Consider the following 20182-nt stretch of genomic DNA (forward strand, 5'->3'; position numbering starts at 1 on the left):
TGTCACATATGTCATGTGGCATAGGTGGGTGATACGTGCAAACTGTGACAGGACATTATAGGACTCCAGGGAAGACAGTCCATGACCTTTCATAGTTGTGGGTGGCCATGTTGTCAGGCTCCTCATGTCAAGTGAGCAGGAATCCCCACAATCCCCTCCCACACTGACACGCACACCCATTCACGCGTGACCAGATACATGCACACATGTAGTACACTCACTGCACACGGAGGCATAAGAATGCACACATAGATATAAGCTATTGTTCGCTGATGCAAGCACACACACACACACACACACACACACACACACACACACACACACACAATCATGCAATCCCTTTCATTAATAAACTATGCCTGTGCCTGGAGAGGAGTTCAAGCATGAAAGACAAAAGCATTACGTAACGCATACATGGAATTCTAAATCACAGGCTCGGCTTTGGGTTTTCACAAGTGGGAGTGTTAGCCTCATATAGCTGGGATTATAACGAGCTATGCTTCACACTGGGTTTGCCTCGTCTAATTCTGCATGTTTCTGTGGCAGCAGTAGGCTAACGTGCAGCTGAGTGCCTACAGAAAGTGAGAAACAAATTGGTTACAGAATAGATCTTGAGAATATATACGTTATGTGCCCCGTGAATTAATTCATCTGACACAATTCGATAAAGCTTTTTATTGCTCTGTAACACAAATCGTCTGTTGTTGTCCAAAAACTATTAAAAACATTGCGTGGCCTGTTCTTTCATTGTACTTGATCAAACACAGCCAGTGTCATTTAATTAAAGTCAACCCAGCATTTACAGATTTATTTCTGCAAGACTAGAGCACAGACTGTGTATCAATCCACAGGGGAAGTAGCAAAGCGATATTTAGGAATTGTTTCAAGAAGAACAGGTGAGATATACAGTTTTTTTTTTTAATATAATATGAGAGTGACTGAAATCCCCCTGTTAGCTTGTTGGTATGTCTAGCTGGGTAAAACAAGACACTGGAGAAGAATCCCTCATCAAATGTGTTTTAATCAGAGATGGCAGATGCAGAATGACGGAGGGCTGAGCCAACACAATGTCAGTCATCTCTTACAGTGCCTCGTCTGGTCTGTTCAGGTGTGATAGATGTCACAAGCAAACATCTTACTGAGCCTTCTCCCTCTTCCCCAAGATCTATGAAATGTCTTTACTCTCCAGAAATCAGAGAGCGATCCATCATGAAAACTGGAGAGGTGGTTGCCTTGCAACCGTTTGTGAAATACAGGGCTTCTGAAGGCTGTGGATTGGGCATATGGAAATCAGCAAGTCTACCTCACACAAATGAGGGCAAAGGATTGTGTTTGTGCCTTTTATTTCAAAATTTGCGCCGCTTTTTGATAAGGAAACGGTTGAGGTTAGTGTTCGGCACATTCTCAAGGCTTTGTCTCTTGCTCTCTGTATAAGCCTGGAGAGAGGAAGAAAGTCAGAGAGATGGGAAATTGGGGCTAAAAGAAGAGAATAGGAAGTAGAAAGTGTCAGTCTTTCCATGTGTGAGAGTGTATGTGTGTGTGCATGCGTTCATGCTCTTGTATGCGAGAGACGATGAGAAGGAAAGTGATAGAGAAGGAGAGAGAGAGCGAGAGAGAGAGAGAGACCTCGTTTGCCAATGCTGTTGTGTCTCCAATGTGGTGGTGGAGCCACTGCATTGCACCAAAACCAAGGGGAGAGAGGGTGTAAGAGTGAGGGGGTGGGTAGAGAGAGAGAGAGAAGGAAAGATAGAGAGAGGAGAGGAAAGAGAGGGAGTCAAAAAATACAGAGGGGGGGGGGTTACGACAGTCACAAAAAAAGACGGTACGAAGAGGTAGAAAGAGAGCAAGAGGGATCGTGTAGAGATGAATGGAGAGAGTATGACGGAGTGTGAGAGAGAGACAGAGAGAGAGAGAGACGCACAATAAACCTTTTTGTCATCCATCTCGCTTTAGCTCGTATGACAATTGGGGTGGGAGGTGGGAATCTGGTGGGGGGGTTTGAAATGGGTAAAATCCAAGATGTCAGGATTTCACTTTTCCTTTCACCTTGTTATTCACAGAAACAATCCAGATCCCTGCTGCTACAAGCAACAAACATCTGTGCACTCTTTGACACACACACACACACACACACACACACACACACACACACACACACACACACACACACACACACACACACACACACACACACACACACACACACACACACACACACACACACACACACACACACACACACACACACACACACAATGCAGGGCAGCGCAGGCTACCGATCCTCCCTCCATTAACAAAACAAGCCAACCAAACACCTATTCATGTACCGGTGTTTTTTATTCCATCCATTCAGTGGGCCAGAAAGAAAGGCATGGGAAGTGGCCCCAAGCTGAATGAGCACAACACAAGAGGAGAGAGAGAGAGAGAGAAAGAGAGAGGGAGCAAGAGCAAGAGATTTGGGCCGGTGGGTGAAAAAGTGCTACATGTGAATATCATACTTAAAACTGATGGAGTGTGGGCGTTATCCGCACATCAGGGGGACCGGCGGTGCAGATAGATCACGCTGCCACGTCTGCAGTTTACCTGGCCGACGACAAGAGCCCGGAGAGAAAACAAATGACTGCGGAGAGAGAGGATCATAACGCCTTCTTCATCATAAGCCGCTCCTCAAACACTCGCAGTCACAGCGACTCCAGAAGCAGTCGGCTTTTGGCAAGGAGATAAAGGGAAGGTCACGGAGACATTAAAAGGGAAGGTGAGGAAGAGAGCAAGTGTCAGAGAGGGAAAGAAAGGGAGAGGATTAATGGGATGTCATGACTCAATCTACTCTCAGAGCAACTGTAGGGCCCGTTCCCAAAATGGATAATGGACGGGTGTGTCTAAACAAACTAAGTGCACTTGTAGAAAAGGACAGGAATGGACAGAGGGTCAGAAGGCCAAGTAAAAAGAAGGACCTCATTAAAGGTTTCCCTTCACAGGAGGTATGATGTATGCTAAATCAACACGATGGGGATATTCATTTTAATTATTGGGCCAATTTTACGAAAATTAACATTTATCTTTGACCACTTTAAAAAATGTTGGCCTTCGGGAATCTTCTCAAACAAGGAAGTCAAAGGTTTATTGGTTAGCTTCCGGAGAATTGTCTCACTCTAAATGTACTCTGCTGGCAGTTTAATGTACAGCAATTCAACAGCAGCACAAACCACAGCCTCCGAACTGATCATAAAGTTGAATCAAGACCTTCGTAAAACTGTTTAAATGCAAACATTATAACCTTCATTATAGGATTTATCACAGGACTGCTGCACTAGACTACATTAGTTCTAACCACGTTTAGTTCATAAACCTCCCACAATGCGACGGCCTGCTTTGTTTATTCTGCTCCAACAAAATCAAATGGTTTGGTTCTGCTGAAGTCTAAAAGAAAATTTTTATTTTTATCCAAAAGCACAATGCATGTCAAGTCACATTAAATTTTTAACTCAGGTGTCTAAAGTGGACTTGAGAAAGAAGTTGGAGACGGCATTAAAAAGAATGAAGTTAGTTAAAAAAGTAAAAGAAAACAATGACCTGCAGATAAATATCTATTCATGATCTCCCTCACTGATATGAGGGTGTGTATCTTTCTGAAGTTAAAAATAAATTTGAATAGTTCAAAAAACTTCCTTTGACAGAAAGAGACCATGCTGATGGGACCACACCCGCCTCAACAACCACCTACGTGACGGTGTTCAAACCCCAACATTCTCATTACTAACAGTCATCACCGGCGGTTTGAATCCCCTCACAAAATGTTTCCCGTTTTTTTTCTCATGTCTTAGAGTGGATGGGAATGACTGAACCTGGCAAACAGTGATATTTGATTTAATAAGAACAAGGCTAGAGCCAAAACCTTGTGTATTCTGCCACACTTGCACAATTAATTTACACAATTTATGCAATGTACTCAATGTGTCCAATCCCACGGTTTTCCACCATGGTTTGTGCACTGAATCTTTGTGCATGTGCTTATACATACATCTGTGTGCATTCCTACAAAGTGACTGTTTAGTTGATGCTTTCTATGTTAGTTTGTGTTGCGTCGCTATTTCCTGAGGCAGAATTTAAATACAATTTACACATGAAAAGCCCACAACGACAAAGTACAACAAATAAAGTCCGATAAAGTCTTGAGTTAATAACAAACAATCAAACTCAAAACTTTAAGTGATTAAAGTAATTGAAGAAGCACCAGGCCATAAGCGTATAACTGTTATGCAACCATGTTGTGCAGTACACAATCCACCTACATATTTAATATTAAAGTATGTGTGTGCCACAGTAAACATTGTTAAAGTCTTTTGAGTGCAGTTTTCATAATGTTACTGCAAAATATTTAATTTACTGGACTGAAGTATTAAACATTTACTGCTAACATCTTCAACACAGCAATTACCAGTGTTTTGGATATCTTCATTATAACTTGCAGTATGGCCACTGTGAATCAATAAACCACAGTCTGACACAACAACAATTACAGTATAATCTGAGCCTCCCTAAGCACAGAGTCAAGCCAGGAAGACGGAGAAAAATAAGAGAGGTTGAAAATTTAGAAAGTCAAAATGAGACTTTTTAATTTTCTGAAGAGACAAAAAGACCAAAGCCGGGTCCTCTTAGCCATGAAACTAATAATCAAAATAAACATTTTCTTATTGTGCTTTCTAACAAGTTTGTTTTGACAAATTAAATACTTTATATAATTGGTACTTTCTATGAAACTATCATGTATTGCCACTGGTACAGTAACCCTACCCTGTCTAGTGCCCCTGAGCAAGGCACCTTACTCCCCCAACATCTGCTCCCCGTGCGCCGTACATGGTCGCTCACTGCTCTGTGTGTCCTGCACCAGATGGGTTAAAAGCAGAGGTTAAATTTCCCTACCTGCATGAGTGTGCTTGTGCATGTCTGTGCATGTGTTTGGGACAAATTAATGCATCTTAAATATTAGTTATCAGACATTACTGACTGCCTGATGTTGGTTTATTTTAACAGTCAAATTTTGCAGAACATTGTGGCCCAGACCAACTCTAAATGGAAGAATGTTCTTTGACTGACTTTTATAACAAACCCTATTGGGATATAATAAAACTAGAATGGCAGTATGATGTACACCAAATTGTAATATGCCTGACCCATTACGCATCATTCCACAAAGTTTCATGGTTATCCATACAAAACCTTCTTGGTGGATCAATATAACATCTGCTGGTGTAAGAATATAGTGGTGAAATGACTTGCCTAAGTAGTGGAACACATGTTGATTGCAGGTCTAAAACTGCTTTGGCTGCATCTCTACTGCTGGCTGATACTGAACAGAACAGGTGTCTGTACTGACATACACCCCTATGGCAAGAAGTGTTCCAAATACTATTTACAACAACCTGTAATGCTTTCGTCTGTTTGGAGAACTCAAAGTGTGAGTGCGTGGTGAGCTGTTGGAAGAGCAAACGACTGATTCTGTAAACAGTTGGCTCAGAGGCAATGAGAAGTATTTGGAAATCCTATCTGACCCAGGCCTGCTCCACAGTCACCCCCTTGACATTGCACAGCGGCAGTGGCATGCATGGTAATAGTGATGGAGGGAGATGGAGAGTGTGTGCCCCCAACCAAGCGCAACGAGCTGACAGAACCCTTGGACTGTGGAAAGAAGTGGGCTGTGGAACAACTCCAGTGAGGCCATGCTCTCCCTGTTGCAGCACTATGGCACCTCGCCCTGTAGCCAGCCAGCCAAAATAACATTATTCATATTCACAACACAAAATTCAAATTCAGGGCACATACTTAAAACTCGTTTAGCTAGTGGCACAAATCCTCCATCACATACCGCATCCACCTTTACAGTTTACTAAAAAACAAGCTATGTCTCCTCACATGCAGTCCCAGCCGAAAATGATCTCCCTGCCACAGAGACAGAGACAGAGAGGAAGAGAGAGCATAGCGCCGGTCCTCGGGGACAGGAAACCCTGGTAGAATTCCTGAATACCAGCTCGGCCCCCGTGGGGATCCATGACCTGCCTCTCTGGCCTGCTGCTCCCTGCCTCCATCGCCTCAGTAGCTGGAGCATGTGGTGCTCTCCAAATCAGACCCAAACAACACACACTCACAAAATCTGATGACAGTGATATATTCTGGCAATAAATCACGATGACCTATAAAAACAATCATGTCCCAAGTCATTGCTCCGTTTCTATAAGGATATTGATTGTTGGGGAACATAATGACAGACTTTGCTTCACAACAGAGTTCAGTGATGTCCAGGTTCAGCTCTTAATTGTGAATGAAGACTCCGGAGAAACTTGGCTGATCCTGACAGTGTTGAGACGAGAGAGGGAAGATCCCACAGGACTAATAAATCAATTCAGACTGACGAAACTAACTGTAACACCAGGAAACCAGCAGTGACACATCCGACACACAATAACGTCACTTGGATTTGATACTTTATTCTGCTGATCATTGCTCAATTAATCTTTGGATCAACATTCATATCAAAATTTCATATTTATTCTAGTTTTTTCCAAGAGTCTTAAATTAACACATAAATTGTTTGACATACGAATAATTGAGGAAAATATAATTGAGGGCATGATTTTTTTTTTAAAAGAGCAAATATTCTGTGTCATGGTATTTTGTTGCCCATGGACTGAGGACATGGACAATGTTCAACTTTCTGTCACTGCATGAGCAAAGCATTTATTTTTCATCTCTAGTAAATACTATGATCAATATCAAATATGTGAACTACTCTATATTCCTCCCCAGATAAAACCAGGAAACATCCACATCTGTCTTGACGGGCAGGTAAAATATATAAAGACCTTTAGAAAAGACATCTGGAGCCACTTTTTACAGGATGCTGTCGAGGAGCCTGACAAACGTGCAGGATATCGTGTGGGATAGTACCGTCGGTGACTATGTGAGAACACGGACATGATTGAAATCTCGAGTGTAAAAGGTTGCGGACCAGCAGCTTCGCCGCAGAGTGAGCCTCGGTTGTCCGAGTTGCTCGATCGTGTGGACCCGTGATGGATGTGTCATAGTGGGAGTTGCGTGGCAGAGGAAAAGGTTCTACCTCTACTCGCTGATGTTTTCTCTCCTCCTCTCTACCCCGCTCGTCCCATGTTAGTGTCACGGAGGTCTGCCCTGCAGCTTGCCTGCATGTGAGGAGGATTTTGTCACTTTCTATCAATTGGTCCCAATCCCCCCCCCCCCCCCCACCACACACACACACACACACACACACAAACACACAGACACACACACACCTCCCCCTGTTTGCAGACAGGGTTACATAACAGCACTAGGATTTCTAGGCTAAGGCAGATTTACTCCCCCCCACTTGTGCTTCTACCTTTTCCGCTTCTCCCTCTCTCTCCCATCCTCTCTCATCTTCACACACAACACACACAACACACACAACACACACAACACACACAACACAAACTCTTCTCATCACTCACACACCTTCGCTCACACACATCACGCAGACTGTTGTGTAATTCGCTGGGTTCCTGATCCCTCTTCTCATATCAGGTTTTTCTACCACATGACTTTGACTCAAAGGAATCTACGCAGACGATGGTCCTCTTGATTAAGACACAGGACACAACTGCCCCCTCTTGTCTCCGCAGAGTAATGCACGCATCTGGGTCACTGCAGAGCGATTACTTCTCACATTCACCCCTTCAATTCATGTTGACTTTAACACCTTTCGAATTTAAAAAGCAGCAGTTACAACTATAACATGCACATTTACATATTTGTATATTTAATGTTTAGTGAAGGGGTTTAGGTTTTCACAGCGATACCTCCAGCAGCCACTGATACACCATCAGTGCTGTGAGTCTGTCGTTAAAACATTAAATTGGCTGCCATCTGCTGTCTGCTCAATGTCACTGCACCGCTCTGCCACACTTACCCACCCCCCGAAGAAGCCTCTGACCATTTGACTCCATTTAAACAGCCCTGGGGAAAATTAGATATGGACTGGGCATACATAGATAATGGTGTATGAGTTGTATCGATCTGCACAGCATTGATGGTTAGCCCTTTGACAGAAAAAATGAATAAGAGGGTGAGTGATGGTGGAGAGGCTATGGCATTTAATGGCCAGCTAGATTATAAATCAATGGCTCTTCTGAGAGGGAAAATTTCAGCCATTTAATGAAATTACTGTGGTACAGACTGGCAAGAAGACAAAGAAAGGTAAGTGAAAGGTTAAAGATGCCTCTCCCAGGTCCACAGTAAAGTCAACATTATAGTCTTTAGATATTGTTCCGGCAATTACTGGAAAAGAAAGGACAGTAAACTACTGGGAATGATAGTTTTCTAATAATGGACGCTGATAAAATGCTGTGACTTTGGAAAGCCTCCGCCATTTGCGTAAGCTAAATATCAATAAATTTAAATGTTTTTAATGATTTAGTGATTTAATTATTTTACTTTTAAATTTATATAACTATTTTATAAATTTTTCAAGACATCTTAGAGCTGTGTATTTATATTTAATCCAGCTAAGCAGCCCCTTAAATTTAATCATGAATTACATTATAGTGTCCATCAACATTAAGCTAATTTAGAATGCACAGTGAGTTTATATTTCGTGCAAACACGATTAAATAAATCAATACACCAAGTGGAACTGGGACACAGATGTTAGTCAACAACATTAATACAACTGGGATAGACTAAAGAAGAGGGATCAGGTGCTGTGAAAACAAACCAATAGCTTCCATATTCCCATTCCCCCACTGATACAGCACACACACACACAAAGACACACACCAGCGCATCAGCTCAAAACAAACAACATGTATTCATTAGGTCCTCACAGCTCTGCGTTGCCATTTTGTTGTTCCTGATGTGCAGGGAAGGTAGAGCCAGTGGAGCGTTAAAGGTTACAAACTCAGGCCTGGATGTGACAGGCTACAATGTTCAAATCCCCAGCCCGGCTTTGATACTGTGATTATTGAGACATTCAAGACAAGAGCAACCCTGAGCAGAAGGAGCCCCTTGTTTTTTATTCCTGTTATCTATAGGTAAAGTAATCTACAAAATCCAATTATCTCAAAAAACTGCAATTAAACCCATAAGCATACGAGTGATAGCTTTTGGTTTAGAGCAGGCTGTAAGTATCTGTAGTTTTGAGCTTATTCTATTGCATCCTGAAGGTGTTTTAAATAACGGGGCAAATAAATATCATTAACGTAAACCTTGTAGTAACAATCACAATCAACAGTGTAAGAAAGACGGCTCATATTAGACTGTGAATGTCACACTGCCTATTGGTCTTATTTGCCTGTGAAAAGAAGAGCTCCAAGTTAAATAAAATGATTATTATAGTTGCCTTTAAATGTCAAAGAAAAGAGAATACAGCTTTTATCCCCCCCAAATCCTAAACATCTCTATCATAATCTATTTCATGTGGAATGCTGATAAATACAATGTGTTGTGGTAACACAATGCTTTTCCCATACCGGCATCCACCCTCTTCCAAGCTACACAACTATATTAATCCTGAAGCATGAGTCACCCACAATAAGCCATTGTGATTCAATGTCTTTTCACCACTGGACATCACCAGGAGGTTGTCTATTATTTACATGGTTTTTATTACTGCACAGCGACGGAAATGCCTGAATAAACACAGAAACAATCCTCCATCTGTTCAGTGCACCAGCTCATTATCATGGAAACACAATTACTGCTGGATTCAAGCGTCAGTTGAAGTCAGATTAGTGAATAATACTAACAACACACAGACTGCCGCTGTTAGCTGTGCAGGCACAACCTGATACAGCTGGTAAAAAACGTGTTTAAAAACATTAACTGGACCGACAGTTGTACTGGGAGCTTTCTTCATTACTGCAGAACCAACATGGTCACTGTAGTTTACTCTGCTTTGGACCCACATACTTTGTCCTAATGCTGAAAATATTCCCCAACAAATTCACTATTTATTACTGTGAGTAATTGGCACTAAAAACCATAAGCAGCCAGGAAATTACTAAGTGACTAAAAAGAAAAATGATCGTTTATATCAATGACCCATTATAAAGATTTAAACCTATAACATTGTTTGGGTTTGTTGATAATAGGAACAAATCCAGAATATTGTAGATCTTGCTCTTAAATAATTCAGAACGGGTCTGTGCCGCTCCGCTCTGGGTTTGGTGGAGGAAGGCGGTGATAAACGAGAGGGTGCTTCACCAAGCTGAACAGAGTAAAACACCATTAGTATCAGGCTGAAAGGAAGTGCGTAGAAAGGAAAATTGCACACTCGTTTTATGCAACAATTCCATTTGTTCTTTGACGCACACATACAAATTTAAACCGTTTTTTGCAGCTTTCCTGCGGTTGTGTTGTTCTTTTGTCATTACGGTTGTTGTCAATGTGCTGCGTCATTCTCTCTGCCAGACTGCAAAACGAGAGAGGACATCCTGACACAGACTAAACCTCGGCCAAGTCGTCTTCTCCGTTCATGGACCAAAACGTTGCAGACGACAGACTGGCTCACAGTTGTTATTGTCCATACGTGCGTTTTGTTCGAAGCTCTTCGGCTAGTTTCTGTTAAAGACATGAAAACAAATAAACCACAAGTACAGAGACACACAGATTTACAACTTGTTTGGGCAATCACAGCCTGGCAGGAAACCGCAAGAGTCAATGACAAGGAGGGTATTAATAATAGATTGTATTATAAATGAGACTAGAGACCGATATGGGTTTTTTTTAATGGCTAATGGCGGTGTTTAGAGAGCAGGGCTGTTGATGGTCAATGTATAATGCTGAAAACATGTTGTTGTTTAATTTGTTTTTGCATATGCAATGTAAAAATACAAATAAATAATGAGCAAAACTGCTGAACTTTATTTGCTGTGTTTCTCTTTCTCGTAACCAAAGATATTGGATATAAGGAAAAGCTTGGATAAACCTACCTACACCAACAACAAACATCACAAAGAGAGATAACACTCAGAGGAGCATTTAGCAGCAGATAGATATTTCCTTTAGGAGGTAGTGGAGACCAAACAGAGCTAAAAGGGGCTTAAATAATTTAGTATTTTATTGATAAGTTGGAAAAATATTCCATTCCAAATCTCCACTATTGTCTGTTGGTTGTGTGAATAGCACATCCGGCTGCTTTCCATTTATGTTCATCATAAAATCATCATGAATTGACATATAACATGTACAGGTCTGGTTTGATCAATGACCATTTCCCTTGTCCAATAAACGCATAAAATAAAAGATATGGCAACGTTGCATTCGCAGGTTGCTGTCCAATGTGAGTTTAAATAATAATAATGTTTTTAAAAAGTCATATTTCTTTCAGGTGTGAGCTTCAATCCAAATTCTCTCAGAGGCAGGGCACTGCACTTTGCCCTAGGCCACACCATTTTGTGGAATTACTATGTTTTTTTTTCTGAATGACTTGCAAACCTCCCTTTAAAACCTCCCTTACTTTGCCAACTGGCCACAACACCCAGCCAAATCCTGAGCCCCTCTGGAACCCATCCCACTGGGGGCAAACGGATCTAACGAAGATATATCTCTTCACACCACTGCAATGTCAAGGGCATAGAGACCTCTTGGCAGCCAGAAGATGATCTTCTGCAGCCCGTTATCAGTCACTCTGGATGGCTCAGCCGAAGGAGCTCACACCTCCCTGTGGATCAATAGAATCGGGATCACGAGTGCAGGCCAAGAGGGAAGAATTAAGATATTGCTCCTGTTCACCAGCTAAAGTAGGAACCGTTCTGCATGGTGCTTCAGACACAGGAATAATTACAAAGCAGGAAAACGTCGACGGTGGAGTCATTGCATTGACAGATCCAGACTGGTGCGCAGACACAACCTCTACAGACACTTTTAGGTATAAATTATATTAACACAAAGCCTTTGTTTAAACTGAACCAATTCAGCATCTATGTCAACAGATAGATCCATGATGACGATAACCGGTAGTCCCCTGAAATCTAACTCTATCTAATTTACAATAGAAATAAAAAAAATGCTTTTAAGATTTAAAAGGTTTGAATCAGAAATTGAATATTAAACTCAAAACATACATTTCAAAAAATATTTTTGCCCTAATGCAACATTTCCCAGACAAAAAGAACAAATATCATGGAAAGATAAAAATATAACACCATCTGTGCAAAGGATTGATTCCATAATGTCGCTCGATCTTAAGCGTCTCCCTCCGCCACCGCCAGACCGCTCGCTAGACAACTCTCATAAAAATGTACTGCATCACCATGGCAACCAGGAGAGTGGATGCAGAGACGCCATCCTCCACAAGCCTGCAGCTCAGCAAGAGCATTGCATACATGAGAGGAAGTCCTTCAATAGAGCCCTCCCCATCTCTTAAGGGGAACACAAGGAGATGGTTCGATTTGCTGGTACCACCACCACCAGCCATCTCTCCACGTCCAGAGGAATGATTGATACATGCCAGGGGCATTCGGCTGTAGAAACGCTGAGGAGGCATTAATATGTTGATTAATCTGCACAGGAGGAGATGGTTGCGTGGTTTTTGAAACGCCAAGGCTTTCTGTAGCTACATGTAGCAATGAAGGGGAGTGCTGGGCTGATAATTAAAAAGCTTTCATTCCCTGCCTAAGTGGCTAGCTGGCTTAATAGTAGAAAATCTGTCAGCATAACTAAGCTGCGGCAGGAATGATTTTAAGACAAGGGAATGACACATATTATTCCTATATCCAGTGATAGCCCTACGTCCTGTGAGACGGGTAAGTATATACCATAAAGTGTAAGAAAAGCCCAGAGAAGCAGCGAATCTAGAGCCGCAATAAAGGCGTTTATGGGAATCAAGGGAGAAAGGCCGGTAGAGCCAAAATGCCGTTAACATAACAGTCTGAGCCCAGGATGAAATGTATTGATTCATTTGCAGAGAAATCTTTATTTGCACTTCACCGGTCCTGAACTATTGTGGCGTCTCTAAAGCCGTCCCTGGGGGGTACAGAGATTCTCTGAATACACAGATCGCTTCAAGCCTCGATTTTTGAGTCTCCACTCATATCTTGTTTGTTTTGTTTTAGAAAAACCCTCACATGCTAGTGATTTGAATTTCTCCAGGGTTCCTGTTATCTCAAGATTGAACCACCACTGGATCTGGATCCTCAGCAACAGGACTGGGACTGCAGGGAGGGAATGGAAATAACTTCTGACTTCCTCCTTGATCAGATTCCCTCTTTATGATCTTTTACAAACTACAGTCACAACAGAGCCTGATAAAACACTTTGATCGATGCCACTGTGTCAAATCTTTTGTCCACAACACTGAGGCACACTTGACATTGACATCTCCTTCTTCTCTTCTTTTTTTTTTAACACTGGGGAAGCAAGTGGTTTCTCTGTTCTCCTGCTGAGCTTTCAAGTGGAATGTGAAAGCATGGACTGAGGATTACGTATGAACTGCTTGAATATAAGAAATTATAAATCGTATGAATCAGGTCATTAAGGTGTCAGGGGTTTTAAAGATGGGGAGACGAGGTGCACATGTGGGCTACTGTCTGATCAGATGAGGGGTTAAGGGGAAATCAAACAATGCCCTTCACAGCCACTGCAGATGACTGATGATAAAAAAATACGTTTGAATGGAAGCCAATCGCAGCGATATCAGATCCTAGGAAAACAAAGCGAAACAGAACAAACACGCAACTTCCAACCTTTTTCGCACAATACACCTGTCACCATACGAGCTGGTGGTGTAGTTCTCTAATGGGAAACATGTCCGGAAGATGGTGTTTGAACGCGTTGCCCCCACCGGCTCTGCTAATGGAGCCCTGAGAGGTTATTACACATTCAAGTCACACACATCTGTCCACAGCCGCTGAGCAGCAGCAGCAGCAGCAGCCGGGCGCCAGGTCTGCTAGCATGTAGCCGGTAGCTAACACACAGGGGATGAGTGAAGTGTCTTCTCCTACCTTTCAGCACCAGCACCACCTCGGCGGCGTCCTCCGCCTCCGCCTCCGCCCCGCCGCTGGCCGGGGGGTCGTCCCCCTCGAATAGCTGGTTCACCTCCCCCTGGATGTCGGAGGGGCGCCGCTCGCCGCCGCTCTTGGAGACGGTGAACCTCTGGCTCATGGTTGTCGCCGGTGAGACAAGCGGCGGGTCCTCTTCTTCTCACGGTGCGGGCTGACGTTGATGGACAGCGGGGAAGAAAGGAGAAGACAAAAAAAAAACAAGGGGGTGTCTGGCTTGTCTGGTTGTGGCGGGTCCCCGCTCCTCCTCCTCCTCCTCCTGCTGCTGGGTCAGTTCACCTCCGGCTCCGGGGTCCTGGTCCTCGGAGAAGCGGCGCTTCTTTGACCGTGCTCCTCGGATGTGTGATGCGGAGTCGAGCCGCTCATCAACCGGTGTCTGCTGCCCGCCGGCCGCCGCTGCACCCGGGTCCTAACGCCGAGGAACTCCCTGAACGCAGCGCCGTTTTAAAAACAACGTGGAACACAACGCGAAGAACTGTTTTGTTACGATTCTTCACGACACGTTAAACTACGTGTTTTTGTTATTATTGATATTTATCTGAACGGTTTTAATCTAGTTTTATTCACCGGAAACATTTCACATGAAGATTCAAAGATAAGCACCTGTACGTGTCTGAGTGGGCGTTGCTAGGCAACCACGGGATAAGCTAAAGCCGCTGTCAGTCCTTCAATCAGGTAAAACTTTATTAGTTTATTTATTCATACTCCTAACATTATTAGTTTATTCATTTATTTAACTCTATTAGTTTATTTATTTATCCTCCTAACGCTATTAGTTTATTCATTTATTTAACTCTATTAGTTTATTTATTTCACTTTATATAGTTTTTAATTATCTGCTTAACTTTATTAGTTTATATATTTATGTATATATTTATTCAACTTTAGGGTTTTATTCATTCTATGAACTAACATCATTGGTTTATTCAATTTCATGTTCATCATTTATAATTTCACTTCTGCTTACTGCCACTTGCTACACCTTGGCTCATGTTGGGCAACTAGAAACATGAAAGGCCACAAAGTTCTGCATTTATAGTATTTATTCTACAAAGAATGAATATAAAGAAAACCTCCACATGGCCATGTGGTGGTAGACCCGGTGAAGGAGAGCCAAGAGCCCAGTCTGCAGGCCTCTTAAGTATTGGTCACCCCAGGTGTGCCACATCCCTGCTGATCACTAAGGTCTGACTCCGCCTAGAGGAGCCTGAAAAACAAACACAAGCACAAACACAGCAGACAACTCCAGGGTTGTCACATTCACCCCCATAAGAACAGGGTCCTTATAGGTGGAGTGCAAAGGTCCACTATTCTATCTGCTGACAGGTGGCCATTTAAGGACTCAAGTTTGCTCAGAGCCTCTGAATTTTTCAAACGGTCTTGTGTCATGCAGCCGGTGACATCAAGTTCATCAGCTTCATCAGTAGTATTAGTTTGTCTCAATAGGCTCAATTTGATTTCACTACAATGTCATTACTTTATTTTAATCTTCACTTTTATTTTAGACTTGTGTTGTTGTTGTTTTTTTTCTTCTGTGTTTTATTCTACTTTATATTGTTCTGTACTGTAATCTTGGAGCAAGCTTCCACAAGAAAAAAACTTATCTTATCTTGTCATATAACTATTTTAAATGGCCCACAATTTTTCCAGAGGTGCCAATTATATGTCCAACATCCATTCCCAATTCTTGATTCAGTAAGGCTTTTAAGTAATTCTTTGGTTATTGTTGACTCTATGGAATCTAAAAAACATTTAGATTTCTCCCAATATCAGCGCTTACTAGATATAGACTACCTGAGGAATTAAGGAATTAGGGACTGGAATACCTGTCTAACTGTATACTAACTCATGTAGGTATTGAAAGAAACCATTTGGCAAAACACAAGGGTCAAAACAACTAAACCAGACACAACAGGTTTGGATGGAGAGGAGAGTAGAGAGTTTGATTAGCAGGATAAGATTAGACAACATCTAACTAAATTCATCACTGCATTTCCTTCTTGTAATAGTTTATTCAACATTTGATAGTTTACAAACACATGGACGACGATATAAACTTTAGGCATTTCAAAAAACTAATCGTGGCATGAAGAAAAAACTGAATAATGATAATAATCAAAAAAAATTGTCTAAATTAAATATAATAATAAAAAAAATACATAGGGATAAAAAAACATATTAATTAAACTTATCAAAGAGAAAGGTAATTCAGTAAGTTTCAAAGGTTATTTTATCACTTTTTATCACTTCATCTCATTTGAAAGGATACACATAGAAACTGTTGCATCTGCAATCAAACAGAATGTGTTTTTACCAAATAAAGTTGGTGACAGAAACTTACAGCGGACTTTGATGGAACGAATGGGGTAAAACACATGGATCTTTAAAAACCTTCACATGTCTGCAAGAAGCTGGATGGGTAAGAAGAATGTAATGACTCCAACAGCCCAGTGGGTGGCGATACAGCTCCGTTAGGATTCTCTAAAGAAACAGAAGAAGAACAAGAAGAAGTGTTCAAGCATTGTGCAGAGTAGCGGTTTGAACCTGGTCAGTTATTCTGCTGAGTTTTTTATGGTCTCGTAACAGATTTCCAACCTGAACTTTGACCATGCAAGCAAACCAACTATAGAGCAGAAAGTCTTAAAGGTTCAGGGCGAGGTTGAGTCTTTCTTGGTAAACTTTAACCTTTGGGCAAGTTTGTAGTTTTTCTTCAGAGCTCAGTTGGACGGTTCGTGGACAAGACAAAGTTTCTCCAAGTTCCCTGACTGACGTAAGAATGAGCAGGTTTTCTTTACAATGAGATAACACAAAAAATCATTGATGCTGTTTTTTGATGGTGTTTTGCTGTGAGTTGCATTCGTACAACTGCACACTAATGATTTGTGTGTCACATGACCGGTTCAATCTCAGCCCTGGACGAGTAGTAATATTCATATTAGTATTACTGCTTTTGTTATTTTTTTGTTCTTATCATTATTATTTTTGTTAGTAGTAGAAGTAGTATTATTAATAGTTGCCGGTGGGCTATTACTATTATTATTTGTACTGTCCTGTTATAATCCTGCTCAGAAACAACAGATGCAAATTAACTCTGGAGTTGTTGCTTTAATCACTGTTATAATAAAAAATAATAAAAATTAAGTCAAATTTGAGTTTAAAGAGTGTTTTGCTCCTGAGTGAAGGATATGGTTTTAAACCTTTCCAAAGATTTGACAAATACAAAAACTTCTACAAATCTGAGATAGATGAACTTTGTGTATAATTTTGTAATGTTGCCATTGCTAGAAAATCACATTGTGACAACTCTTGATACTGTTTTATTGCTCAGCACTAGTCTTGGAGCATTGATATCAGTTTCCTTGCTTAATAATTTCCCAAAAGTATTAAGATTGAAAAAAAACTTAAATAAAATTTCTAAGGTCTAAACTATCTTTTATAATTGGCCATGAGAAAATATTAACAGAATACCTTTGTGTTTATGACTTTAGGAATTTGAAGACATAAACTAAAGTTCTCCAAAACCACGGTTAAATTTGTTTTAATGTTTCATAGACAAATGATTGATTGAGAAAATAATCAGCAGAAAAAACTGATAATGAAAAACAAAATTGTAGCATTTCTACTTAAGAACTTACTTAAAGTGCAACAACAATTTCACATGATTAATATCATTTCTTCCCCTGTCTAGTTCCTTCTGGTCATGCAGCTGGTGATCCGTCGGTACCGTCCCTCAGACAGGGACACAGTGCTCACTCTGTTCAGCAATGCTATTTTGGAGCACATCTACCCGTGTTTTCAAACCAGCATGACCAGGCCTCACTTCCTCGCCTTCACCCTGGCTCTGTGCGCTGCTGGCTACCACCTCGGCTCTGTGTTCGGGGCTGTGTTGTTACCAGGACTCTGGATGGGCCTTGTCTATTATAGCTGTAATAAGATATATGCCGGCTATGTCAGTATGAGACTCAAGACGGACATGCAGGACATCCCTGGGAACTTCCTGAGCAGACCGGATGACTGTTTCTGGGTGGCTGAGGCTGAGATCGATGGCAGGGACCAGATTATGGGTACAGTTGCTGTGGTAGCTAAACAAAGTGGGAAAGAAAAGTACGGGGAACTGCACAGAATGATCATCTCACCAGAGTGCAGACGGGTTGGCCTGGGCTCCAGGATGACTCAGACTGCGCTTGACTTCTGTAAGGAACGAGGCTTCTCCAAAGTGGCTCTGGAGACCAGCTCCATCCAGACACCCGCTGTGGCCCTGTACAAGAAACTGGGGTTCTGCCATGTCCTGTCGGGCATCAAACCTGAGGCTCCCTCATGGGTTTTAATGCTGGCTAATGTCTCAGTTTTACAAATGGAAAAGCAGCTGTAGAGCTATGTGTAACAAAGTCTTTTGAGAATTGTTAGACCACTTGCACCGTGTGGATGAACACCTGTTAATTGGTTTCGAACAAGACACTCGTTTAAGTTTACTGAATCAAGATGCACCAATTGTTGATTATGTGCTTTGTGTTTTTTTTATCAAATACTGTGATTTTATATCTTAACTGAACCTGTGAATACCCCCCCCCCCCCCATATAAAATGCCAGAAATAAACCCACTCCCAAGGACTTACCAGTTTCTGTGTATGATCCCCTCCAGCCTACACACAAATGCCCTGATTGAAGCATTTTAAAGCCCCTGTGCAGCCACATAAGTGTTTTAACTTAAGAACCAATATAATGAAGGTGCAACTTCTTCTTTTTCATATCGCTCATACTACTGAAAAGAAGTTTAATCCAGAAAAACAATATCTTACCTGTGTGAGTCAGGGTTTTTCACAGCTGATTAACATGTCTATTTTCTGTCTCCTTTTAATAATTAAAATCTCCCAATCCCACCTCCTTATACACAATATGGAGTGAGTGTACTGAAATATCATAGTTTTTTATTCTTAAATTTGTGATTAAAAACAAAGGTTCTACTTTTGCTTACATCTTTTACTTTAATTCAAACTATAAATCTGAGCAGAAAGGTAAATACAGACTCTTGAAGGCAACTTTACAGACAGGGCTGTTGATTGTGCTGACAGTAGAGGGCGCTATTTATCTAAATAGCACTGAGACACGTCTCTGGTGTAAATCAATAGTTTCAGTACAGTACCTGCAGTTACAGTTTTGCATTCACAGATTTTCAGATTATCACATATAGATCACACATGATCAAATATCTGTAATTTGCAGTTGAATATAACTGTCGTAAGAATGAAAAGCAAAGTACGTCAAATACAGAACTGTACTCAGGTGTTAGTATATGCTATATTACACCTATTAGTCAAAGAAGCGGCCCTGCAGGAAAATGCAATCAGTAACTCTAATGGGAATAATACAGTAGTTCTTTATTTATAATCATACACTTTCATTTCAGGTTTGACATTACTGGTACTGCACACTGTGGATCACAGAACAACACCTGCTGCCATCCCTCAACAATGCTTTAAGGAATCCTACAGTACATTTAAAATACTTGCATTGGGTATGCATTCCTTGTTTTTTACAATGTACAGTGCTCTTGTCTTAATGTTACACAGTTATATTCTCTTTAATTATCTTCTTATTTACATAACACTGATGGTAGAGGAGTTGGTATTTCTTTTTTGTGCATGAGAAAATGACAAGAAGGAAAAATCTTTTTTTTTCATGAGAGAGAAAAGTAGTTAAATTAGGTCTAAAGACAGGAAGTTATAAATAACCTGAGTTTACATTACACAGTCCATTGGTGGAGGAAGAACTCCGATTCTTACAAGTAATAGACACTGAAATAACTATCTACACAGTGAAAATACTCCGCTAAAGTAAAAAGTGGAGTACTCAGAGTAAACAGACTTAGTTCCATTCCTTAAAGTCTACCAGCTTCAGCTCACCCATTTAGCCACAATGCCATTTCGGTTTGGACCACTAGGGGGTGCCAAAGTTTTCAAATCCCCACTACGGCTGTAAACACTTGATCAGACAGTTTATAGTGAGCAACCACATTCTTCTGTGTAATTTCCCTTTTCTGATTTGAAAAAACAAGCAGTGAAACGAGTATTTACATGAATTTACATTGACAGAGAACCTGAGACTGTGTTGTGAGTTATCATGTTGCTGCTTCA

At 41.2% G+C, this 20182-nt stretch overlaps 2 protein-coding genes across 3 annotated transcripts in view; one reads left to right on the forward strand and one right to left on the reverse strand.

Annotated features, from left to right (window-relative positions):
• Nucleotides 1-14151, reverse strand: part of slc12a5a (solute carrier family 12 member 5a) — a 128154-nt gene extending 114003 nt beyond the window's left edge. For both annotated transcript variants that reach the window (XM_053431876.1, XM_053431867.1), the window contains exon 1: nt 13992-14151. In XM_053431876.1, the coding sequence (XP_053287851.1) occupies nt 13992-14151 (160 nt within the window). The remainder of the gene's footprint in view (nt 1-13991) is intronic.
• A 2404-nt stretch (nt 14152-16555) lies between these two features.
• nat8l2 (N-acetyltransferase 8-like 2) lies at nt 16556-18607 on the forward strand. The gene is made up of 2 exons (XM_053431962.1): nt 16556-16818; nt 17737-18607. Exon 2 carries the CDS (start codon nt 17749-17751, stop codon nt 18418-18420), a length of 672 nt encoding a protein of 223 aa, XP_053287937.1. The 5' UTR covers nt 16556-16818; nt 17737-17748; the 3' UTR covers nt 18421-18607.
• Nucleotides 18608-20182: the final 1575 nt, after the last annotated feature.

This window comes from Pleuronectes platessa, chromosome 2 (genome assembly GCF_947347685.1).
Source record: "Pleuronectes platessa chromosome 2, fPlePla1.1, whole genome shotgun sequence".
Taxonomy (NCBI): Eukaryota; Metazoa; Chordata; class Actinopteri; order Pleuronectiformes; family Pleuronectidae; genus Pleuronectes; species Pleuronectes platessa.